The sequence below is a fragment of the Giraffa tippelskirchi genome, chromosome 4 (assembly GCF_054371585.1).
Source record: "Giraffa tippelskirchi isolate mGirTip1 chromosome 4, T2T-mGirTip1v1.2.pri, whole genome shotgun sequence".
NCBI classification, from domain to species: Eukaryota; Metazoa; Chordata; class Mammalia; order Artiodactyla; family Giraffidae; genus Giraffa; species Giraffa tippelskirchi.
Window position 1 is genome coordinate 33,321,336 of NC_137278.1, and position 25,925 is coordinate 33,347,260.

General features: G+C 41.2%; 2 protein-coding genes across 8 annotated transcripts in view; one reads left to right on the forward strand and one right to left on the reverse strand.

Moving 5' to 3' along the window:
- Positions 1 to 11,720, forward strand: part of GPN1 (GPN-loop GTPase 1) — a 27,177-nt gene extending 15,457 nt beyond the window's left edge. For 3 of the 4 annotated variants that reach the window (XM_081484260.1, XM_081484261.1, XM_081484259.1), the window contains exons 10-14: positions 251 to 333; positions 2,222 to 2,261; positions 3,161 to 3,251; positions 9,073 to 9,180; positions 11,055 to 11,720. In XM_081484260.1, coding sequence (XP_081340386.1) covers positions 251 to 333; positions 2,222 to 2,261; positions 3,161 to 3,251; positions 9,073 to 9,180; positions 11,055 to 11,140 — 408 coding nt within the window. In that variant the 3' untranslated portion in view covers positions 11,141 to 11,720. Of the gene's footprint in view, positions 1 to 250; positions 334 to 2,221; positions 2,262 to 3,160; positions 3,291 to 9,027; positions 9,181 to 11,054 lie in introns of all 4 variants that reach the window. The other variant, XR_014051798.1, reaches the window with a different exon arrangement.
- Positions 11,696 to 25,851, reverse strand: SUPT7L (SPT7 like, STAGA complex subunit gamma). Of its 4 annotated transcripts, XM_081484255.1 has the most exons (7): positions 25,591 to 25,851; positions 25,315 to 25,370; positions 24,682 to 24,782; positions 22,808 to 23,425; positions 18,975 to 19,299; positions 17,567 to 17,804; positions 11,696 to 14,820 (listed from the first exon to the last, which is right to left on the reverse strand). In XM_081484255.1, exons 4-7 carry the CDS (start codon positions 23,218 to 23,220, stop codon positions 14,558 to 14,560), a joined length of 1,239 nt encoding a protein of 412 aa, XP_081340381.1. In that variant the 5' UTR covers positions 23,221 to 23,425; positions 24,682 to 24,782; positions 25,315 to 25,370; positions 25,591 to 25,851; the 3' UTR covers positions 11,696 to 14,557. The 4 variants fall into 4 exon arrangements, with proteins under 4 accessions (XP_081340381.1, XP_081340383.1, XP_081340380.1 ...); XM_081484257.1 differs by lacking the exon at positions 25,315 to 25,370 and having other exon boundaries at positions 22,808 to 23,212; XM_081484254.1 differs by lacking the exon at positions 25,315 to 25,370.
- Positions 25,852 to 25,925: the final 74 nt, after the last annotated feature.

Genomic DNA, 25,925 nt, shown 5'->3' on the forward strand with positions numbered 1-25,925 from the left:
TTTCTTTTTCAGTTCTCTACTTTCCATAGACTTATTACCATGACTTAAACTTAAAAATTAAAAAATTTTTATTTCCATGACTTTTGAGTAAGCATGCTGTTCCATATTGTTTTAGCGTCATTCTTTGCCAGGGACTTCTTAACGTATCCAAACTTCTTCTATGAAGATTTTATGAAATTTGAACCAAATAATGTACACTGTTTAAAAACATGCAGTGTTTCCTCAGTGGCATCAATGATGCTTTTGGCAGGTGGTGGGTGTGTCTGCTGTTCTGGGTACAGGCTTAGATGAACTCTTCATGCAAGTTGCCAGTGCCACAGAAGAATATGAAAGGTGAGGATAAAAGAACATTTAATTGATTGCATTCTTAGTTACTCACAATTCTCATATGACAGCAGTTTTGTCAGGCAAAATGTTTTGGTTTTCACAATATTTGTATTATATTTGCCATGCAGATGTGTACTGGGTCTCATCACATTTAGGGTTAACAAGTACTCATTAGTTAAAAAAAAAAAAACAAAAAACCCCCCACAATAATATAAAATCTTCACTTTATTAAATGATAAAGAGCAGGCATCATCAGACATTGTAAAAGTCAGATATTAAATATTTTTGGCTTTGTGGACCATAATAACTGTCATTGTGGTGCAAAAGCACCTATAGATAACTCCTAAACAATTGGGTATGGCTGTGTTCCATAAAACTTTATTTATAAAAATAGACAGTGGGCTGGATTTGCCTGTTTGCCACATTGGTTGACCCCCGATTAAGAACATAGACTTTGGAGTCAGATAGACATGAGTTCGATTTCTTTTTCCTTCGTTTAATAAAACAGTGGAAACAGTGTCAGACTTTATTTTTTTGGGCTCCAGAATCACTGCTGATGGTGACTGCAGTCATGAGATTAAAAGACGCTTACTCCTTGGAAGGAAGGTTATGGCCAACCTAGATAGCATATTTAAAAGCCGAGACATTACTTTGCCAACAAAAGTCCGTCTAGTCAAGGCTATGGTTTTTCCAGTGGTCATGTATGGATGTGAGAGTTGGACAGTGAAGAAAGCTGAGCGCCGAAGAATTGATGCTTTTGAACTGTAGTGTTGGAGAAGACTCTTGAGAGTCCCTTGGACTGCAAGGAGATCCAATCAATCCATCCTAAAAGAGATCAATCCTGGGTGTTCATTGGAAGGTCTGATGTTGAAGCTGAAACTCCAATACTTTGGCCACCTCATGCGAAGGGTTGACTCATTGGAAAAGACCCTGATGCTGGGTGGGATTGGGGGCGAGAGGAGAAGGGGACGACAGAGGATGAGATGGTTGGATGGCATCACCGACTCGATGGACATGGGTTTGGGTAGACTCCGGCAGTTGGTGATGGACAGAGAGGCCTGGCGTGCTGCAGTTCATGGGGTCGCAAAGAGTCGGACACGACTGAGCGACTGAACTGAACTGAACTGTAGTAGGTTTTTGTTATTTGTAGATGAGGGATAATAGCATTTATTGTTAAGGTTGGTCATTGTGAGGATTATTTGAGATGATATACCTAAAGCACCTAGCACAATTGCTGACACATGGAAAACAGGTTTCTTTATAAATGATTGTTATAACTGTTGTCATGGTTAATACTGGAGTTCCATTTATCTAAAGGAAAGTGGAGTCAGAGCATCTCTACACTTTCCTTAGGCCTGATAACTGGCTGCTTTCTAGCAAGCTTCATACTTAGTACATTCCTAATAGCCACATTATTATTTTCAGACACATTATTTTTTGTTCATCAGACAAGGGTTGTGGGTTTTTTGTTTGTTTGTTTGTTTGCAAGTGTTATCAAAGCCTCAGGATAGGCTCTTTTCTGTATCCTTTCATTGTTGCCCAGTTTATAAACTGGGCTTCCTGAGTAGGCCTAGCTTCTTTTACTCATCATTTAAACATCTTTTATTCATGTTCATCCAAGTGTATGATGAACTCATCAGTCATAGTCTCTCCAGAGTTGATCTTCCCAACTCAGCAGTCAGTGTTTTGTCTCTTTGCTGGTTTCAGGGTTGGGGGCAGGCACCTTGCTTTTAATTCCTTAGGGATAGAGTCTTAGTGACTAAGACTTGTTACATCTGATGTCTGGTGACATAAGATCTTTTGTTATTGTCAAAGTACTAGGAAAATAGAAGTGACATGGGGGCGGCCAGGATAAATTATTAATCAAAGGGATTTAGAGTGTTTCTCTTTCCAGAGATTATCGTCCCGAATATGAACGTCTGAAGAAATCACTGGTAAGATAAGAGGCTGTTTGTGTTTTAGGGCTACTAAAAAACAGTCGCAAACTATGTCCTAATCCTTCTATCATAAGTGATTTTGTTTTGGTTTATCCTTTAGATACTTGTAAGGGCTTCCTTTGTGGCTCAGCTGCTAAGGAATCTGCCTGCAATGCAGGAGACCTGGGTTCGATCCCTGAGTTGGGAAGATCCCCTGGAGAAGGGAAAGGCTACCCACTCCAGTGTTGTGGCCTGGAGAATTCCATGGACTGTATAGTTCATGGGGTCGCAAAGAATCAGACACAACTGAGCGACTTTCACTTTCACTTAGATACTTTTGAAGGATACTTGTATCTTTTAGTACAGTGTATCCTTTAGATACTTGTTAATTTGATCTGTAAATTGGTATGTATGCTGTATGGATGCACAAAGGCCTCTTTTTTTCTTCTCTAAATTTGAAGTAATAAAAGTCAGGTTTTTCCTGTTATGTGTGCTGAGCCCTTCTAGTGCTACACCTCCACCCTGACTCCAAGGTCCATTTAAAGGCTGCTGTAGAATTTTGTTTAAGAACAGAGAAGCATTTCATAACTCTTACCCCAAATGATCAGGTGTCCTGTCCCCATTGGCTCCATTGGACATCTTATCATTTATCCTTCCTGCTATGTCTACTTGAGGGTTCTTTTGAAGATTTTGTGTCCAATTTCTGAAACCTCTAATACAGTCTGCAGAGCCCTCGGGAATGAATTTCTGCTAATATGGACCCACACTGCTTAGGGTTTCTGTCATCATTCATCCCTTATTTCTCTCATTGTTTAAGTAGCCTCTAGTATTTGTATAATTTGTCATTTCCATTAGAAGTCTGGCATATAACTTGGGCCTTCTTTTTAATATAATGACATATTTTTCTATGTATATAGGCCAGTGCACAGAGCCAGCAGCAGAAAGAACAACTGGAACACCTCCAGAAAGATATGGGCTCTGTAGCCTTGGACACAGGAACTGCCACAGGTACTGGAGGGTCTTCTGGTGTTAGGAACTAAAAGAAGGGTACAGTTATCTCCACGTAGTAGTTAGGTGTTGGATTTAAGGGAGAGAAAGAGAAAAGAATAAAGTAAATGTGGTATTTTATATCTGTCAATCGATTTAGATAAATCCTAGATCCAACAAGTAATGGATACATGGCTTGATGTTAGATTCTCCTAGAGACCATTCCCCAACAAGCTGAATCCTCTGCTCAGGACTCAAACCCACTTGCTTAGACTTTCTCCTGATTATTGGAGCTCAGCGCTTACTTAGTTTCCCTGTGTAGGGAGCTTACTTCTATTAGTATATTCAGTTTTCCATTTTTTTCTCCTCTTTTTCCTTTTTTTAAAAAATTTATTTATTTTAATTGGAGGCTAATTACTTCAGAATATTGTTGTGGTTTTTTCCATACATCAACATGAATCAGCCAAGGGTGCATATGTGTTCCCCATCCAGAACCCCCATCCCACCTACCTCCCCATCTCATCCTCCAGGGTCATCCCAGTGCACCAGCCCTGAGCACCCTGTCTCATGCATCAAACCTGGTCCAGCGATTCGCTTCACATATAATATACATATTTCAACCCTACTCTCAAATCATCCCACCCTCGCCTTCTCCCACAGAGTCCAAAAGACTGTTATTTACTTCTGTGTCTCTTTTGCTGTCTCGCATATACGGTCACTGTTACCTTCTTTCTAAATTCCATGTATATGCATTAGTATACTGTATTTGTGTTTTTCTTTCTGACTTACTTCACTCTGTATAATAGGCTCCAGTTTCATCCACCTCATTAGAACTGATTCAAATGCATTCTTTTTAATGGCTGAGTAATATTCCTTTGTGTATATGTACCACAGCTTTCTTATCCATTCATCTGCTGATGGGCATCTAGGCTGCTTCCATGTCCTGGCTATTGTAAACAGTGCTGCGATGAACACTGGAGTACACGTGTCTCTTTCAATTATGGTTTCCTCAGTGTGTATGCCCAGCAGTGAGATTGCTGGGTCGTATGGCAGTTCTATTTCCAGTTTTTTTAAGGAATCTCCACTGTTCTCCATAGTGGCTGTACTAGTTTGTATTCCCACCAACAGTGTAAGAGGGTTCCTTTTTCTCCACACCCTCTCCAGCATTTCTTGTTTGTAGACTTTTTGATAGCAGCCGTTCTGACTGGTGTGAGATGGTACCTCATTGTGGTTTTGATTTGCATTTCTCTGATAATGAGTGATGTTGAGCATCTTTTCATGTGTTTGTTAGCCATCTGTATGTCTTCTTTGTAGAAATGTCTGTTTAGTTCTTTGGCCCATTTTTTGATTGGGTTATTTATTTTTCTGAAATTGAGCTACAGGAGCTGCTTGTATATTTTTGAGACTAATTCTTTGTCAGTTGCTTTGTTTGCTATTATTTTCTCCCATTATGAAGGCTGCCTTTTCACCTTGCTTATAGTTTCCTTCATTGTTCAAAAGCTTTTAAGTTTAATTCAGTTCAGTTCAGTTGCTCACTCGTATCCGACTGTTTGCAACCCCATGAATCACAGCATGCCAGGCGTCCCTGTCCATCACCAGCACCTGGAGTTTACCCAAACTCATGTCCATCAAGTCAGTGATGCCATCCAGCCATCTCATCCTCTGTCGTCCCCTTCTCCTCCTGCCCCCAGTCCTTCCTAGCATCAGGGTCTTTTCCAATGAGTCAACTCTTTGCATCAGGTGGCCAAAGTATTGGAGTTTCAGCTTCAACATCAGTCCTTCCAATGAACACCCAGGACTGATCTCCTTTAGGATGGACTGGTTGGATTTCCTTGCAGTCCAAGGGACTCTCAAGAGTCTTCTCCAACACTACAGTTCAAAAGCATCAATTCTTCAGTGCTCAGCTTTCTTCACCGTCCAACTCTCACATCAATACATGACTCCTGGAAAAATCATAGCTTTCACTAGGTGGACCTTTGTTGGCAAAGTAATGTCTCTGCTTTTTAATATGCTATCTAGGTTGGTCATAACTTTCCTTCCAAGGAGTAAGTGTCTTTTAATTTCATGGCTGCAATCACCATCAGCAGTGATTTTGGAGCCCAAAAAAATAAAGTCTGACACTGTTTCCACTGTTTCCCCATCTATTTCCCATGAAGTGATGGAACCAGATGCCACAATCTTAGTTTTCTGAATGTTGAGCTTTAAGCCAACTTTTTCACTCTCCTCTTTCACTTTCATCAAGAGGCTTTTTAGTTCCTCTTCACTTTCTGCCATAAGGGTGGTATCATTTGCATATCTGAGGTTATTGATACTTCTCCTGGCAATCTTGATTCCAGCTTGTGCTTCTTCCAGTCCAGCATTTCTCATGATGTACTCTGCATGTAAGTTAAATAAGCACAGTGACAATATACAGCCTTGACGTACTCCTTTTCCTATTTGGAACCAGTCTGTTGTTCCATGTCCAGTTCTAACTGTTGCTTCCTGACCTGCATACAGCTTTCTCAAGAGGCAGGTCAGGTGGTCTGGTATTCCCATCTCTTTCAGAATTTTCCACAGTTTATTGTGATCCACACAGTCAAAGGCATTGGCATAGTCAATAAAGCAGAAATAGATGTTTTTCTGGAACTCTCTTGCTTTTTCGATGATCCAGCGGATGTTGGCAGTATGATCTCTGGTTCCTCTGCCTTTTCTAAAACCAGCTTGAACATCTGGAAGTTCACGGTTTATGTACTGCTGAAGCCTGGCTTGGAGAATTGTGAGCATTATGTTACTAGCGTGTGAGATGAGTGCAATTGTGCGGTAGTTTGAGCATTCTTTGGCATTGCCTTTCTTTGGGATTGGAATGAAAACTGACCTGTGGCCAGGTCAGTCCTGTGGCCACTGCTGAGTTTTCCAAATTTGCTGGCGTATTGAGTGCAGCACTTTCACAGCATCGTCTTTCAGGATTTGAAATAGCTCAACTGGAATTCCATCACCTCCACTAGCTTTTTTTGTAGTGATGCTTTCTAAGGCCCACTTGACTTCACATTCCAGGATGTCTGGCTCTAGGTGAATGATCACACCATTGTGATTATCTGGGTCGTGAAGATCTTTTATGTACAGTTCTTCTGTGTATTCTTGCCACCTGTTCTTAATATCTTCTGCTTCTGTTAGGTCCCTAACATTTCTGTCCTTTATCGAGCCCATCTTTGCATGAAATGTTCCCTTGGTATCTCTAATTTTCTTGAAGAGATCTCTAGTCTTTCCCATTCTATTGTTTTCCTCTATTTTTTTGCATTGATTGCTGAGGAAGGCTTTCTTATCTCTCCTTGTTATTCTTTGGAACTCTGCATTCAAATGGGAATATCTTTCCTTTTCTCCTTTGCTTTTCACTTCTCTTCTTTTTCATCTATTTGTAAGGCCTCCTCAGACAGCCATTTTGCTTTTTTGCATTTCTTTTCCATGGGGATGGTCTTGATCCCTGTCTCCTGTACAGTGTCACAAACCTCTGTCCATAGTTCATCAGGCACTCTGTCTATCAGATCTAGTCCCTTAAATCTATTTCTCACTTCCACTATATAACCATAAGGGATTTGATTTAGGTCATACCTGAATGATCTAGTGGTTTTCCCTACTTTCTTCAATTTAAGTCTGAATTTGGCAATAAGGAGTTCATATTCTGAGCCACAGTCAGCTCCCGGTCTTGTTTTTGCTGACTGTATAGAGCTTCTCCATCTTTGGCTGCAAAGAATATAATCAATCTGATTTCGGTGCTGACCATCTGGTGATGTCCATGTGTAGAGTCTTCTCTTGTGTTGTTGGAAGAGGGTGTTTGCTATGACCAGTGCATTCTCTTGGCAGAACTCTATTAGCCTTTGCCCTGCTTCATTCTGTACTAAGTTTAATTAGGTCCCATTTGTTTATTTTTGCTTTTATTTCCATTACTCTGGGAGGTGGGTCATAGAGGATCTTGCTGTGATTTATGTCAGAGAGTGTTTTGCCTATGTTTTCCTCTAGGAGTTTTATAGTTTCTGGTCTTACGTTTAGATCTTGAATCCATTTTGAGTTTATGTTTGTATATGGTGTTAGAAAGTGTTCTAGTTTCATTCTTTTACAAGTGGTTGACCAGTTTTCCCAGCACCACTTGTTAAAAGATTGTCTTTTCTCCATTGTATATTCTTGCTTCTTTTGTCAAAGATAAGGTGTCCATAGGTGCATGGATTTATCTCTGGGCTTTCTATTTTGTTCCATTGGTCTATATTTCTGTCTTTGTGCCAGTACCATACTGTCTTGATGACTGTGGCTTTGTAGTATAGTCTAAAGTCAGGCAGGTTGATTCCTCCAGTTCCATTCTTCTTTCTCAAGATTGCTTTGGCTATTTGAGGTTTTTTGTATTTCCATTACAAATTGTGAAATTATTTGTTCTAGTTCTCTGAAAAATACCCTTGGTAGCTTGATAGGGATTGCGTTGAATCTATAGATTGCTTTGGGTAGTATACTCATTTTCACTATACTGATTCTTCTGATCCATGAACATGGTATATTTCTCCACCTATTTGTATCATCTTTGATTTCTTTCATCAGTGTTTTAATAAGTTTTCTATATATAGGTCTTTGTTTCTTAGGGTAGATTTATTCCTAAGTATTTTATTCTTTTCGTTGCAATGGTGAATGGAATTGTTTCCTTAATTTCTGTTTTCTCATTGTTAGTGTATAGGAATGCAAGGGATTTCTTTGTGTTAACTTAATATCCTGCAACTTTACTATATTCATTGATTAGCTCTAGTAATTTTCTGGTGGAGTCTTTAGAGTTTTCTATGTAGAGGATCATGTCATCTGCAAACAGAGAGAGTTTTACTTTTTTTCTTTTTCTTCTCTGATTGCTGTGGCTAAAACTTCCAAAACTATGTTAAATAGTAGTGGTGAGAGTGGGCACCCTTGTCTTGTTCCTGACTTCAGGGGAAATGCTTTCAATTTTTCACCATTGAGGATAATGTTTGCTGTGGGTTTATCATATATGCCTTTTATTATGTTGAGGTATGTTCCTTCTTTGCCTGCTTTCTGGATGCTTTTTATCATAAATTCTCTTTTTCTTGAATAATACTCAGCTCCTCTGTAATTTCACCCTCTGTTCTCTTCAGACCCTCTCTGAACTTAAATTTCCATCAGGAAGTTTCCCGAACACTCTACACTTTTACGCTGGACTTATCAGCACACTGGGTCTGCTCACATGTCTTTAGCCTTCATAAGAAAAACCATAGCCGCTTTCAAGCTGAGAGCTAGTAAAAACAAATGCTGCTGCTGCTGCTGCTAAGTCGCTTCAGTCGTGTCTGACTCTGTGCGACCCCATAGACGGCAGGCCACCAGGCTCCCCCCGTCCCTGGGATTCTCCAGGCAAGAATACTGGAGTGGGTTGCCATTTCCTTCTCCAAAGCATGAAAGTGAAAAGTGAAAGTGAAGTCGCTCAATCATGTCCGACTCTTAGCGACCCCATGGACTGCAGCCTACCAGGCCCCTCTGTCCATGGGATTTTCCAGGCAAAAGTACTGGAGTGGGGTGCCATTGCCTTCTCCGAAAAACAAATGACATTACTACTAAGACAAGCTTCTTGAGAGCTGAGTTTTTCCTCAACTTAACAATGAGACCTCTTGGGTTACTGGCTTCATGAGAGCACTTTGTGAAATAAACTAGTGTAGAAATGTTTAATGGTATGAACAGTACATTTAGAAGAGAGAAGATCCTGCATTTTATCATGATCACTTTTATCCTGCCAATTTTTAATCATAGTTACTTACTGATTCAAAATTACCCTTTTGAGGAGGCCTGTGTTCCTGATATGCTGCTGATAGTATTTTATATGCAGGCAGCTCATCTCCTGTGCTGGACCCTTCTGATTTGATCCTGACTCGGGGAACCTTGGACGAAGAGGATGAGGAAGCAGACAGTGATACTGATGATATTGACCACAGAGGTGAGAGGTGGCTGAGATGACTCATGAAAACAGACCAACTGCTTATCCTCTCATTGTTTGCCTGGGAGCTTTCTGTTATTGAGAGACTTTAACCATGCAGCTAGTAGTAGGGGAGAGGGGGTAAAGGATATAGCACCAGGAGGGAGTTCCATACATTGAGAGTTCCTGTCTTTCCACAAGAATGGTTAGTTCTGAGCTTGATTACGGCCTTTTGTTAGTCTTATGTCTTTTCATCTTTAGGTCCTAACTCAATTTTGAGGAATCCAGGATTGTTTATTGTAATTATTTTAAGAATACAGGAGGCCTTAGTGAACCTAAACTAGTCAGAAGGGACTGTAATATTGAGGAGAGAATGGCTTTGGAAACCCTAAAGGGTTTTGTGTAGCATAGTTTTATGGACTGTGGACAGAATCTATTTCTTGAAACAACTCTTTTAGGTCCTTGCTGTGCTCAAGGGTAAACCTCTCTTTCTTTCAGTGTGCTGGATGCTAACATGTAAATTGCCTCATTTAATAATATTTATTGAGGTATAATTTACAAACAATAAATCCCACTCCTTTGAAGTGTATAGTTCAGTTCAGTTCAATTCAGTCACTCAGTTGTGTCTGACTCTTTGCAACCCCATAGACTGTAGCACGCCAGGCTGCCCTGTCCATTACCAACTGCTGGAGCTTGCTCAAACTCATGTCCATCGAATCAGTGATGCCATCCAACCATCTCATCCTTTGTCGTCCCCTTCTCCTGCCTTCAATCTTTTGCAGCATCAGGGTCTTTTCCAGTGAGTCCATTCTTTGCATCAGGTGGCCAAAGTATTGGAGCTTCAGCTTCAGCATCAGTCCTTCCAATGAATATTCAGGGTTGATTTCCTTTAGGATTGACTGGTTTGATCTCCTTGCAGTCCAAGGGACTCTCAAGAGTCTTCTCTAACACCACAAGTGAATAGTTAGATGAATTTTAATACATATAGTCTTGTAGTAATTACCATCATAAGCAAGAAACAGGATACTTCCATCACCCTAAAAGTTCGCTCATGCCCATTTTTATTTAGTCCCTTCCCCTACACCAGTTCCTGGCAACCACTTACCTGATTTTTGTGCCTATAATTTTGCTTTTTCCAGAATGTCATGTAAGTGGAATCACAGTATTTAACTTGGCTTTTTTCACCTAGTGTAATGCTTTTGTGATCCTTCCATGTTATTGCATATATGAGTAATATGTTTTTTTTTTTAATTGCTTAGTAATATTCCATTATGTGAACATGCCTTTGTTTATCCATTCACAAGCCAGTTGACATTTGGGTTGTTGCCAGGTTTAAGCCATGGTAAATAAACTGCTATAAAGATTGGTTAATAGGTTTTTGTGTGGACACAGGTTTTCATTTCTCTCAGTTAAAAATATGTAGGAGTGGGACCTCATTTTAGTTACTTTATGACAGAAGCATCTCCCCACTTACTGGTCAAAGAAATTGTACATTTTGGGCAACATGATAAATAGAACCTGCTTCTAGGAAATACTTCCTTATTGGGAGAAGTGAACAGGTAGTGTTTTAGAAAGAGTACAGTTGACTCTTGAACAACTCAGGGGCTGGAGTACCTATTCTTGGTATAGTTTTAACAGTCCTCATATAACTAACTTATAGTTGGCCCTCCGTATCTGTGGTTCTGCATTTGTGGATTTCATCAACCGTGGATTATATAATACTGTATGTTGTGTTTACTACTGAAAAAAGTTCGTGTGTAAGGGGACTCACCCAGTTCAAGCCCATGTTGTTCAAGGTCACATGTAATATTTCTGATGGATGGGAGACAGTGGCTTTAATCCACATGTCTAATGGGGAGAGTTTGAAAATAACTCACTTTCTTTTTTCCTTATAGTTACAGAGGAAAGCCGCGAAGAGCCAGCATTCCAGAATTTTATGCAAGAATCAATGGCACAGTATTGGAAGAAAAACAACAAATAGTTTCTGAGGTTCAAAATTTTGGAATTCTGTGTGAAGGACTATCCTTATCTCTGACTGGGGGCTATTATCTATAAAGGATGGTTTTGTTCAGAATAGCAGTTTATCTTATTAGTGAAACTTCCTGACTCGGATGAAGCCAGGAATAGATTATTTGGATCTGCTGATGCCCACTGGCCTTCCCCTCAGATTTATGCAAGGAAATATATTCTGTTTTTGGACGCTGATATCCCTTTGAGCCTAAAACCGCAAGTTGTATCATCTGAACTGACATACTTCTGCTACTGATGGATGAAACAGAGAATTTAGTAGCCTGGATCTCTAGCCTCTACTTGCCAAGCATTTGCCTTTGAACTTGCACCATGAGTTCCCTTCCTTTTTAGCAGAAAGGACGAGAGGAAACAGGAGCTTGTCCAGAATGACAGTGGAGTCTCCTTGGCAACCAGTCAATGTTGGTATGAAATGTGCCTCCCACTGGGGAGCTCATTATAGAACATCAAGTTCACTGAAGAAAGTGGGCAACACGTAGTTAGTAAGAATTCTACTTTAGATGGTGGCTTGGATAAAGAGTTTTTAATTTTCACTTTGTTGTAAGCCTGCTTGTCATCATTTCAAGTAAGAAAATCATCACAAATAGTCACTTCAGTTCAAAAGAGAGATTTAAAGCCACATGATGTTGACTAAAGTTCTGTGTACACACCACACCTAATAACGAGGTATAAAGCCAGGCCCTGTTTGTATTGTACTTTAATGCAGTGTGTCCTTCCTTAGTGATTTACTCAAAGGACATGGGTTTGGGTCAGGTGCACATTCCATGCATAGTAGCCCTGGTAAGGGTTTGCTTCGCCTCCATATTCTTCACAGTATCTTAAAACATAATATTATTTCTCTTAAGAAATTTTATTCCTGCCTAACCTGTATTTCAGTTCAGTGGTTCTCAACATGTGGTCTCTGGAACAGAAGCATCAGCATCATCTGGGAAGTTACCAGAAATGGGACATTCAAGACCAAAATCAGAAACTGGGGGTGGGGTGTGGGGCCTAGCAGTCTGTTTTAAAAAGGCCTCCAGGGGATTCTGATGCATGCTAAGCTCAGAACAGTGCTCTAACTCAAACAGCCTATGGCATAATTCCAGACCAGGTGAATCTCAGGTATCAATGCTCCTATAACCTGTTTTATCAGAGTACCCGAACCTTGGCCATCTAGTGCCTATTCTCCAATTTAAACCTTCTAAAGATAAAAATATTTTGTTTTATATGAAGTGTTAATTTCAATACTGTGTAACTAATGGGAACCACTGGTCTAAAAACTTGAACTTGTTCTTTAAGAGGGAACCACTTGCACAGCAAACCTGTGCATACCTGTTTTTTCCCTAATGCCTTTGAATCCTTTTTCATTAAAGAGGAAATCATCTGGCCTATGCTATAAGCTCCATAAGGGTAGAGACAGTCTTAATCATCTGTGTATCCCTTGCAAAGGACCCAGTACATAATGGGTACTCAATAAATGTTTGCTAAGTGAACTAATTAAATACTAAATGGCTACTTTGTGGAAACTGACCACTAGATGTGTACTTTGATCAGTAAATAGGGGAAGTGAAGTGAACTGAAAGTCGCTCAGTCGTGTCTGACTCCTTGTGACCCCATGGACTACAGTCCATGTAATTCTCCAGGCCAGAATACTGGAATGGGTAGCCTTTCCCTTCTCCAGGGGATCCTCCCAACCCAGGGATCGAACCCAAGTCTCCTGCATTGCAGGCGGATTCTTTACCAGCTGAGCCACAAAGGAAGCAAATAAGGGGAAATGAAGCTAAACCTGGAACAGGAAGAGTTTAAACATGCCAAGGATGTCCAATTAGCAAACTTATAAATGCTTTGGCAACAGTTTAAATCATAACCTCATTTTGTTGCTGTTGCATTCATATTTATTCCCAATACCTGAGATATTTAAGGCACTCAGTGATATGGGCCTTGATTTCTAGTCGACTAAAAGAGTGCTCTAAATTTCACAAGACTTGTATTCTGCACCCCTAAACCAAACTTCAGCAGTACTTAACTTGCACACATTTGCTACTTACTCATGATTATTCCAGTGCTACATCAAGTACTTAATAAATAATGATTGACACTATCAGATGCCAAGTAGGGCAGATACTGCAATGGATGAGTAACAGCAGTCAAGCTGATCAGGACATGATGTAAAGCAGAAAGGTGCATACTGTTAGCCTTTTAGAGGCTGCCCATCCAGTAGAAGCACAATGTGCAGATGCAGAATTCTGGTAAAGGAATGGACCACTGTCCTCTGATGGCCAAGCAGATGCAACAAATGAAACAGGCACAAGTCTGTCCACAGACAGGTCCTGTCTGCTTCATTCACAAAGTGAAAGTGTTAGTTGCTCAGTTGTGTCCCAACTTTTTGCAACCCCGTGGACTGTAGCCTGCCAGTCTCCTCTGTCCATGGGATTTTCCAGGCAAGAATATTGGAGCAGGTTGCCGTTCCCTTCTCCAAGGGATCTTCCTGACCCAGGGATTGAACCCAGGTCTCCTGCATTGCAGGCAGACTCTGATGAGCCATCAGTTAGTTTCATCATTCAAAAAGGAGAAAATGAAAGGAGCAGCTGAAAAATGTACATGCTGAAAATACTGGGTTGCCCAAAAAGTTCATTTGGGTTTTTCTATAGCATTTGGAAAAACCTGAACAAACTTTTTTGGCCAACCCAATGTTAAAAAAAAAAAATCTGACTGGAAATAAAGAGGATTGGAATACATGGACTAAGTCTAGAGAAGGAAGAAGAAAAACATATGGCAGAGATAGGAGAGGGCTATTTGGATAAGCAAAAAGGCTGTTCACAGACTGCTCTGATTTCATAGGAGTTTCTATGGGCAGCAGAAACAGTTTGAAAAAAAGACTACTGATAGATAAGCTGTGCAATATTTAGCTGTTTCCATTGGATTCTCAATGACTTGAACCAAAAATGAAGCAAGTTAAAAAAATTGACATCTGATATCAGCATATAAGTGAGTCTGTTCAAGCACAGCTGTGAAGCTTAATAACATCTTCATCTTCCTAATATCCCTGCAGTGTAGGCCAGACACAGTGTGATTCTTCTCGGTTGTGCAAGAGAAACAGCTCAAGAGAAGCTAAGTCACTTGTCACACAGTAAAGACAAGTCAGGGACACTGTTTTGGTCTCTGGATCACCATCCCGGTGTGGTATCTGTGAAAGGTGGCTTGGTTGTCGAAAATGACAAAAACTGGATGCAAAAGGTAAAAGTAGACTTATTTGGTTAAATCCAGCTCCACTGATATCAGGAAAACCCATTGTGTTTAAGAGTTCAATCATTATTTGTGGAAACAAATTAGAATTCTTCAGAGTTTCTGTTGGGTCTTCTAGGTCTGGAGAAGTCTCCCTCTTTGCCTTTTATATTTTCCTCATCCTCTTTTTGCAGCGCTGGTTGAAAACAGGGGAGGAGCCCATGAGGCTGTCAGTGGAATGGGAGCCGTAGCTGCTGTCTGAGTCATCAGGGCTTTGGGGGATCCCAGCTTCACTCATGCCTGACATCGGCTCCTCAAATACATCGCTGCCCAGCACGCCGTGCCCAGAGACATTGCCTTCTTCACTCTCTTGAGGCTCCATTTTCACATGGGCCAAGTTCCAAAAAGGGGAAGCATTTACCTCTGTACCTGGGAATGGAAAAGAACACAGAACTAACTAGCAGCAAGAAAGGCTGGAACAAAGCAGGTGGCATACACCACCCAGGGCTGGCTGATGGCCTTTGAACTCAGTTTTCATTCTGATTCTCTACTTGTCTAGAGAATATGGTTATTCTCTGCTCAAAAAGTTACCAACTCAAAATATCTTCTTTTCCACTTCCTCCCCTTCCTTTACCTCGCCTCATCAATCTCCATTTCCCCTAAACCAGGGAAAGTAAAGCTACGCAGGTGGAAATATTCATGGTTCAAAGGCAGGCACAACCATGGGTTCTTGGGCAAGTGTTACATTTGCCTGTCCTTTTATGGGGCTGTCTTGTTTTTCTGCCTTCTGTTTGGGTCCCTGGTTCTCACATTATGAAAAGTTAGTGATCAGTACAAAATGGTGGCAGCAGTTCCCAGACTGCTGAAAAGAGACATGACCCTTATGTCTGCAAGAATTTCTTTTTGGCTCTCCCGCCTCTGTGTCTTCTAGCAATGCTGTTCTGTGGTTATTACGTCTTCCATAGTGAAAGGCTCTCTGCCTAGTACTTTGAAAATGTGGCCTAATTCTGTTTAGGGCACACTGGAGGACTGGCTGTTTGCATCATTAGTGCAATGATGACATAATTTATATTTGTAAAGAACTGGGACTTCCCTAGAAGTCCAGTGGTTAAGACTTCCACTGCAGGGGTCTCAGGTTTGGTCCCTGATTGGGGAACTAAAATCCAACATGCTGCATGGCGCAGCCAATAAATAAGTAAATATATTGTAAAGAACTGAGCCTCTAGGGTTATTTGCGGTCTTTTTGACTTACGGATCAGATTGAGCCATCTGGTTCTGAAGGGAATCACGGAGTCTATCTGGAAGAAGCAGCCAGCTGCCTATAATTGAGTTGCCCTATTTTAATCCCTTTCAGGTTCAACTTGTTGGTACTACTCTGAGGAACCCCAACTATTCAAACATCCTTGAGTATTAACATTACTCCACATGTCTGGAAGTTGCCTTAATTAACTCAGCACAAGCATCAGGAAAGACCAGAATACAGAGAACAGGAGGCCATCTGTCCACCTAGCTGGGTCGGCTGAATTAACTGTCATCAAGAGAGTAACAGCAAATTTGGAAAACTAAGCAGTAGCCACAAGACTGGAAAAGGTCAGTTTTCATTCCAATCCTAAAGAAAGGCAATGCCAAAGAATGTTCAAACTGCTGCACAACTGCACTCATCTTACACGCTAGCAAAGTAATGCTCAAAAATCTCCAAGCCAGGCTTCAACAGTGCGTGAACCATGAACTTTCAGATGTTCAAGCTGGATTTAGAAAAGGCAGAGGAACCAGAGATCAAATCGCCAACATCCGTTGGATCACTGATAAAACAAGAGAGTTCCAGAAAAACATCTACTTCTGCTTTATTGACTACACCAAAGCCTTTGTGTGGATCACAATAAACTGTGGAAAATTCTTAGAGATGGGAATACCAGACTACCTGACCTGCCTCCTGAGAAATCTGTATGCAGGTCAGGAAGCAACAGTTAGAATTGGACATGGAACAACCAACTGGTTCCAAACTGGGAAAGGAGTATGTCAGGGCTGTATATTGTCACCCTGCTTATTTAACTTACATGCAGTGTATATCATGAGAAATGCTGGGCTGGATGAAGCACAAGCTGGAGTCAAGATTGCCGGAAGAAATATCAGTTACCTCAGATACACAGATAACACCACCCTTATGGCAGAAAGCAAAGAAGAAATAAACAGCATCTTGATGAAAGTGAAACAGAGTGAAAAAGTTGGCTTAAAACTCAACATTCAGAAAACTAAGATCATGGCATCTGGTCCCATCACTTCATGGCAAATAGGTGGGGAAACAATGAAAACAGTGACAGACTTTATTTTCTTGGACTCCAAAATCACTGCAGATGGTGACTGCAGCCATGAAATTAAAAGACGCTTGCTCCTTGGAAGAAAACTTATGACCAACCTAGACAGCATATTAAAAAGCAGAGACATTGCTTTGCTGACAAAGGTCTAGTCAAAGCTATGGTTTTTCCAGGAGTAATGTATGCATGTAAGAGTTGGACTATAAAGAAAGCTGAGCGCCAAAGAATTGATGCTTTTGAACTGTGGTGCTGGAGAAAGCTCTTGAGAGTCCCTTGGACTGCAAGGAGATCCAACCAGTCCATCCTAAAGGAAAACAGTCTTGAATATTCATTGGAAGGACTGATGCTGAAGCTGAAACTCCAATACTTTGGCCACCTGATGTGAAGAACGGACTCATCGGAAAAGACCCTGATGCTGCAAAAGATTGAAGGCAGGAGGAGAAGGGGACGACAGAGGATGAGATGGTTGGATGGCATCACCGACTCGATGGACATGGGTTTGGGTAGACTCCGGGAGTTGGTGATGGACAGAGGCCTGGCGTGCTGCAGTCCATGAGTTGCAAAGAGTCGGATGTGACTGAGCGGCTGAACTGAACTGAAGAGAGTAACATTGCATCTACATCCTAACTAGGAATAATTTCAAAGAATATCTGTAAAGCTGTGCTAGTTCCCTCTTCACTAATTATGAAGAGAATGTTGGTATCTCTAGATCAGTGAAGCTATATTTATTTTTAGACTTTCCATTCCCCTGCCCTTCCCTACTTTTGCTCTTCCATCTCCAGACTTTGAGTCTAAAATGCAAGAAGTACTGAGGCTGGCACATGTCCCAGAATCAAGATGGGTAGGTTGTTCTCTCTTACCTGAAGCCTGTGGTGAAGCCTCGACCTCCAGGTTAGATGGGAAGCGCTCACTCTGAGCCCCGAGGACTCCCATGGGCAGCGACTGGTCTCCAGAAGCAAGGTCAGCCTCCACTTCTTCACTGACAGGGAAGGTGATGTCGCTCACAGGTTCTTCCTTGATCTTGACAGGCTTCGTGTCCTCTGTGGCCTTCTCAGGATTGACGATCCTCTCATACTCTTCAGAGAGCTGCTTACTAATCTGTTGGTAAGCAAGAGTCAATTTTCCAAAGGAATGTTAAAAGCAAGTTGGATAGTCAGCTTGTGGCATCTGGTGGAAACAGAATATGAATATGAATAAAGCATCACTGCCAACGGGAGGAATTTGAGTTTGAAATTCATAAATGACAGGGACATGTAAAAAATATTTTTTTGGCAGAGAACGTATATGTCATTAATTAAAAGGTACATAAAGGTAAAATATTTAGATGTATTATATCAGAACCGGGACGAAAGGTGACATTTTTGGCTATAAAAACTAGCATCTGACATAAATACAACAGGTGGCTAATGAGCACTGTAGGACATCTGTATCACTTAGCAAAGCTGATTGGATGTTAAGAATTCCTTATATTTCAGACTTGGGGGAACCAAAACAGTGAACAAAATGCCTAAGACCACAAGGGTGGAAGAGATTAGATAGTTCTGGTTTTAACCAAAAATGGTGTCTCCCCCACCACACTCGACCTTTGAGGGCAGTATCATCTCACTGTTTTGCTCCTGGTTCATAGCACTTAACACCATCTGAAATTATTTTGATCATTGTTTGTTTACCTGTTTTTGTCTCTCTCTCAACAAGAATGCAAGCTCAAGGAACTTGTCCTATTAAACTGCTGAATTCCACAATGCTGCTGCTGCTGCTAAGTCGCTTCAGTCGTGTCCGACTCTTTGCGACCCTATAGACGCCAGCCCAACAGGCTCTGCCGTCCCTAGGATTCTCCAGGCAAGAATACTGGAGTGGGTTGCCATTTCCTTCTCCAGTGCATGAAAGGGAAAAGTAAAAGTGAAGTCGCTCAGTCGTGTCCGACTCGTAGCGACCCCATGGACTGCAGCCTACACCAGGCTCCTCCATCCACGGGATTTTCCAGGCAAGAGTACTGGAGTGGGGTGCCATTGCCTTCTCCACAATAGGCACTCAATAAATATGTGTTGAATAAAAGCAGGCTAGTCACATGCTATAATTTCACTGACTGAAGGAGAACGCTGGGTCTGGCCAGGTCAGTGTGGGTCACAGCCAGGGCCAAGAGGAAAGCCAAGTTAAGTTCACTCTATTCCAGGCCCTGTGCTGTGCACCCTAGGGCAAGTGTTAGGGATCCCACTGAACACTCCCAGATCACACATCCTTGTGCACCCCTCCTCAGGGTCCTCTCACCTGCAGCATGTAACTGTGATAGTCCTTGATGCGGTGCTGCCAGAATTTCTGGAGGGAGAGCACGCTGCCGATGCCCACTTCATGGAACACCTGCTCCATCACGTCAGGAAAGGGAGTCTGCCCCAGCCGGGCCTCCTGATCCACAGCAAAGCGCAGCAGTTTGGTGAACTTCAGGCAGTATTCGTGCGCCACATCAGTCAGGGTCTCCAGGACGCTCTCGTTAGCACACTCAAAGCCCGCGTGGGCCAGGATTGTGGCCACTGCCTGGTAGAGGAGCTGTCGGCAGGAGTGCCAGCTGAGTTCAGTCACAGGCTCCCCTTTCCCCCTGAAAGTGGATACACGATGAGTGTCATTGGTTCTCTTGCATAGGGGTGACCTGTCCTGTCTTCCTAGGCGGTTTACAATCCTAATCAAACATCTGGCTTAGTTTTCCAGGAGAATTTTAGGCAAGTTACATAGTCCAGTTTTACCTTGCTGTTATTTCAGGGCATGTCTCAACGACCCACAGTCATATCCCTGAGCGGTTCCAATTACATAAAGCTTGCATAGGTGATACGTGTTTATAGTAAACAGTATAAAAGGGTATCTACTGAAAAGTAAGTTCCCATCTTGTATCAACTGCTCGATTTTGATCACTTTTAGAATCTGATTAATTTTAAGAGCACAGCTCAATGGTGCACATTTTCAGCATAGCATAGGTTCCTCACATGCTGGGCAATATATGGACCTCTAGAATTTAACTACAACAAACCATTTGTAAAATAGGAAAGCAATTCAATTTTATAAAAGCAGTTTAAATATATATTGCTTACAAGCAACAGAGGATGAGATGGTTGGATGGCATTACTGACTCAATGGACATGAGTTTGAGCAAACTCCGGGAGATAGTGAAGGACAGGGAAGCATGGCTTGCTGCAGCGTGGGTCGCAAGAGTCAGACATGACTGAGAGACTTAACAACAACAATTGCTTACAAAGCATTTTTATCCTACTTTATGCTGTGAAATTGGTAGGGGTCCATATTATTATTCCTATTTGGCAGGTGAAGAAATTGAAGTTCAGAGGGGGTGATTTGCCAAATGTTTTTTGGTAATATAAAGTAATAGAGCTTCTGACTCTAGATCCTGTGTTCTTCATAATACTCTGTTTTGCACCTAATCATTATGGCAAAAATCCTATCTTTCTAAAACAAAACAAAAAAACTTCAAAAGCTGTCTGATTTCATAAAAGTAACTTTTAATGAGCTCCTAATAATTTACCCGTTCTCCTGAAATTTCCTATCTTCTGCCTTCCCCTGACAAAGAAAGTAAATAGATAACAATAAAATAGGGTACAGAAAATGACTCTTCCCTGTCTACACTTTGCATTTGTCAACCTGTGCTTGCTGTACAGAGTGCCTGAGAAGCTCTTCACCCATGCTGCTATCTGCTCAGTAGCAACTACTGCAATTCACCTAATAATTGGAAAATAAGGAAACCAACTGTCAAGTAATTTTTCATTTACTGTTTATATCATCATTTCCCATGGCCAGTCTCTCTGGACCAAAAGCTAAAGACTTCAGAAGTGTCTATTAAACGGAGCTAAATCAGTACTGTTTTACTTAATATGTGGACCCATTTCAAAGGAAAATAATTCTTCCTGCAGCCCCATAACTGATGCAAATTATTTTTGTTACAGTCTCTTAAATATATATAAAATAAACTATGAGTAAACTTCTGATGTTCACAGAATCTTCCTAACAATTAAAATTAAAAAACTGACACAAAACTACAAATTCTAAATAATAGCATCAATTTAATATGAGGGACAGTATTATGTTGTTAAAGCTAAATTGCTCACAAAATGTAAAGTTGGTACTGATTGCTACAGAGTAAGTGTTCTGAAGTTGGGCACATCTATACCAATATATGCCAAGCATGTAATGACACATTTCTCGTTCCTTTTTTCACTATTCCAGTGTCTTCAAAACTTCCAATTAGACAATGCACCATGACATCATCTCGCCTTAATCTGGCCCAACTGCAAACCTTACATAATAAGTCTATTTCTCTTTTTTCATTAGTTTGGGACAATTAAAATAGTAGCAACTATCATCATCAACAGGCAGATGCAATAAATGATGTAAAACACAATTAGTTATGAAGCATTTTTACCAAACATTTAATCTGAATCTTATCTTGAGAAAATAATCAGCAAATCCAGTCTGATTTGGAACAGACAAATGATCTGAACTCTTAAAAAAGATTAATATCATGTATTATAAAAGGGGGAAGTTATTCTAGCTTAAAAGACACTAAAGAGGCAGAGAAAGACAAATACTGTATGATATCATTTATACACAGAATCTAAAACAAACTAGTGAACACAATAGAAAAGAAGTAGACTCACAGATATTGAGAACACACTAGTGGTTAACAGTGAGGAGAGGGAAGGATGGGGCAAGATGAGGTAGACTAAGAGGTACAAACTACTATGTATAAAATAAATAAACTACAAGGATATATTGTACAGCACAGGAAATATAGCCAATATTTTATAATAATTTTAAAAGGAGTATAATCTATACAAATATTGAATTACAGTGTTGTACACCTGAAACTAATATTGTAAATCAACTATACCTCAAGAAAAAAAAAGACATTAAAGAGGTATAACAATGAAATGGAATACATGGTCTTTATTAGGTTCAAGACTGGGGAAAAACATACCTAATAAAAGATATTTTTGGGACAACTGGAAAAATCTGAATACAGATGTATTGAATGATAGTACTTAATTCGTGTTCACTTACTTTGATGTCATACTGGTTATTGGGATTATGTAGGAAATTTCCTTATTTTTAGGCTAAGGCGAAGAATTTAGGGGTGAAATATTGTGATATCTACAACTCTAAAAGATTTGGCAAAAAACACTTTGTATGTGTATATGTATATATAAATGTTTATACATTTGTAAGTAAATGTGTGTATACACACTTATACATATGTGAGAGAAAGTAAATGTAGTAAAATATTAACAATTGGTGAGTCCAGGTGAAGGGTATTTGAGTTTTTGGCATCCTACTATTTAAACTTTTCTGTAGGTCTGACAAATTTCAAAATGAAAAGACAAAAGTACTTATTTGGCATCAGATGCAAACTTTCATACTGAAATCTAGTAGTAGCACTTGCTTACAAGGCAATCACTCAGAGGATATGGAGCAGGGCTTCTCAAATTGAAATATATGTATGACTCTCTGGAGATCTTGTTAAAATGAAAATTCTGATTCAGGAGGTCTGGGTGAGTCTGAGACTGCATTTCTAACAACCTCCCAGGTGATGTTGATGTTGCTGATCTTGGATCAGATTTTGAGCAGCAAGGATCAGGAACATTTTCATACTATTATTTCTTGAACTGTGTTATCAAAATGAAAACACACCATTAAAAAATTCTTGTATAGAACTCGCTTCCTAATAGTAAGAGAATAAGTCCATAAATCTCATCTTGAGGACAATGAGCTAAACCCACAGTATATCTTTTAATTAACAAGAAAAACTAGATTTGGAGGACTACGAGACCATGGCCTATCTTACAAACCAGTGTGGTATTTTGCTCCTAGCAAAGTGCTTGGCATATATTAGGTACTCAATAAATATTTGTTGCATCAGAAAATACAGACTCTGGATTTGGAAGAACATGGTTCAACTCTTAGACTTTCCACTAATTACTTGAGCAACTCTGGCCCAGTCATTTACTCTCATCTTCAGCTGCCTCCTGGACATGTGGTGACATGCTTAACAGGGTTGTTGGGAAGATTTTTTGAGAAAAGTAACATATAGCAAAGCCTTGCCTTACCGATAAAAGTCACTCTCTGGGTCACTGTGCCGGACCTGGAATGGCGCATTGGGGTTCTTACAATCTAAAGGAAGGAGATCATCAGGAAGAGGGGGTGACCCAGGGCAGGATGGAAGAGGTTCACTCTCTTCAGTCTTTACACCTTCTGTCTGTTGTTGATTCTGGGCCTGCGCTGTGGCAATGAGGTTACGCAGACGTCGGTTGTGCTGGATCAGCTGAATAGTGTGGATGGTGAGGCTGCAGGGCTCTGAGGGGATGTCCAGCATAGTGGGGGGCTTGGGCTTGTTGGCTGAGGGTTGGTGCAGAGGCGGGTCATGGACTTCTACCAGTCGGAACTCCCGAGGGAGCAAGTCAAAAGAACTTCTGTTGGTCTGGTTTGACGAGATAGGTATCTCTCCCCAGTATCTCAACATTTTGGAATTACAAAGGAAGAGCTCCCAAGTTAAATATGGATGGTATCCTAAAGGCAGTGTTTTAAAATCTCTAGAAACTGCAGGTTAAGGGCTTCTGTAGTGAAGAATATGAGGTCTAGCCAGGTATTGACATAAAAAGTAGGCAGTTCAAGACCACTTAGAAAAAGTCAGTGTCAGCAACACTGTTGGACCAAGGATGTTCTTCCTGAAGAAATTAAGAGAAATATAACTGTTAGTATCACAGTCATACACTCTGACAATTCCTACTGGACCGAACCACAAGGTAGACTTTGGGTCTTTAGTAGACTAATAGCTGCAAGAGTATACAAGATTATAGTGTCCATATTTTCCAACTCACCGCACTAACTCATTACCAATCCTGAATGATTTGCAAGGCAAGATACTTAAAAGAGACCTGGAATATTTCTCAGAGTATCTTGACACTTCTCTCCTGGATCCACAGGAGAAAAAGGAGTAAAGACAGGAAAAGGTTCTTCTTCTTCCTTTTTTTTTTTGGCTGTGCCGTGCAGCCTGTGGGATCTTAGTGCCAAGTCCTAACCACTGGACTGCCAGGGAATTCCTGAGGTAGTTATTAATCTGTGAATGCTTCCCAGGTGGACTAGTGGTAAAGAACCTGCCTGCCAATGCAGGAGTAAGAGACATGGGCTCAATTCCTGGGTGAGGAAGATCCCGTGGAGAAGGAAATGGCAATCCACTCCAGTATTCTCGCCTAGAGAATCCCATGGACAGAAGAGCCTGAGGGGCTACAGTCCAAAGGGTTGCAGAGTCAGACACAGCTGAAGCGACTTAGCTTGCATGCATGCACGCATGCCAAGCATGGGAACCTTTAGTCCTGGTGGAAAAATTTATGAACCACTAACCTAAATGGTCTTATGCATTCAACTTCTGACATTCATAGGGAAGAATCTGAGATGTCTGCTATCTCTTAAATAATATCCCTTCCTTTAGTCTCTCCTTGTATCAAATCTACTCTCTACAGTGATGCTGTGCTGTGCTTAATTGCTCAGTCGTGTCCTATTTTTTGCGACCCCATGGATTGCAGCCTGCCAGGCTTCTCTGTCCTTGGGATTCTCCAGACAAGAATACTGGAATGGGTTGCCATGCCCTCCTCCACGGGATCTTTCCCACCCAGGGATTGAACCCGGCCTCCCACATTGCAGGCAAATTCTTTACTAACTGAGCCACCAGGGAAGCCCAAGAATACTGGAGTACCCTATCCCTTGGCCAGAGGATCTTCCCAACTCAGGAATCGAACCCTTGTCTCCTGCACTGTAGGCAGATTCTTTACCACAGCTGAGCTACCAGGGAAGCCTCTATAATGACGCTAGACTTAGTATTTTAGACTTAGACCTAATGACTTCCCATTGCCTACTGGAAAAACATCAGTCAAAATTTTTTGATTTACCATTCAACACCAATTACAGTCTAGCTTCAACTCACCTTTCCAGATTCATTGCCCATATGTCTCTTCAAATTCAACAAATATTTATCAAATGCCAAGTGTCATGTGAGGAGATAAAGACTAATTCAAGGTCCTTGCCCTGAGGTGAGGGAGAAAAACATGAAAAGAATGTTTCAGCATTAAAGTGTGTGGTCAGTGCTGTTCTAGAGACACAGACCAAGTTCAGTGAGAAAACACAAAGGAGGAACTTCCTGAAGAAAGTGACCATCTTAGTTCCAACAGTATCAGACTTCTCTGGTTGCAAATGCCATGCATTTCTACAGCTTAATGATGTGATCTCTGCAGGCAATGCCTTGTTACCCGTCACATCCCTGGAAGAATTGTATTCATCCTTAAAGCATGATTTAAGTCACCACCCTCCATCACCTCTCCAACACATCTCCCCTTGTTACTGTCTCACAGCACTTTGTATGTTTCCATCACAGCATTTATCCCTGTATTTAAACTAGTTACTTATTTCAATTTTATTCTTCTATCTCTCACAGCTGTGATCTTGGTGTCTAAGATTTGAGTGTCTACTACATGCCAGGCTTTGCCTCTACTGTTAATTCAATTCTCCCAATCTTTCTATAAGTAGATATCGTTTTTTTAAAAAGTAGTAATATTATTACCTCACTTTTCAGATGTGGAAGCTGAGGCCTTCTGCCTGGCCTAATGTCAGAAACAGCTAAGAGGGAAGATCGAGATGGTCAGGCTCCAGGGTCTGCACTCGTAACTACACTATGCTGCCTCAATTGGTTTCAGAAAGAATAAAAGAACGAACGAATACATGACTGAACCAAGTGACAACAAAAATCGCCCTCTCCCCTAACTTCACCGAAAGGAGCAGGAAGGACAGGCATCAAGCACAAGCAATGCCCACATCCCTACCAGGGCTCCTCCCTCACCATCAGCGGACGCGGGCGCCAATCACAGTGTCCTGGGGTTGTCTAATGCTGGGCAGCCCAGACACGGGGAGATGTGGACCTGGACCGAGGCAAGGAGGCTCCACTATGGACTGCCTCGTCGCAGGCACGGGTCTGGGCGGCTGATCAACTCCGAGAGGCCTGAGACGAGGGTCGTATCAGGTCCGGAAGGCTAGTGTGTTGACCAGTGGTTCAAGGCTGCCGGAAGCGCTTCTTCTCAATCGGGCTCTGCTGCAGGAAGTCATTACAACCCGGTGGCAACCTCTAAAGATGTCCCCATTCTGTCAGTACCCACGCCGCGTTTTTCTGTTTTTCTC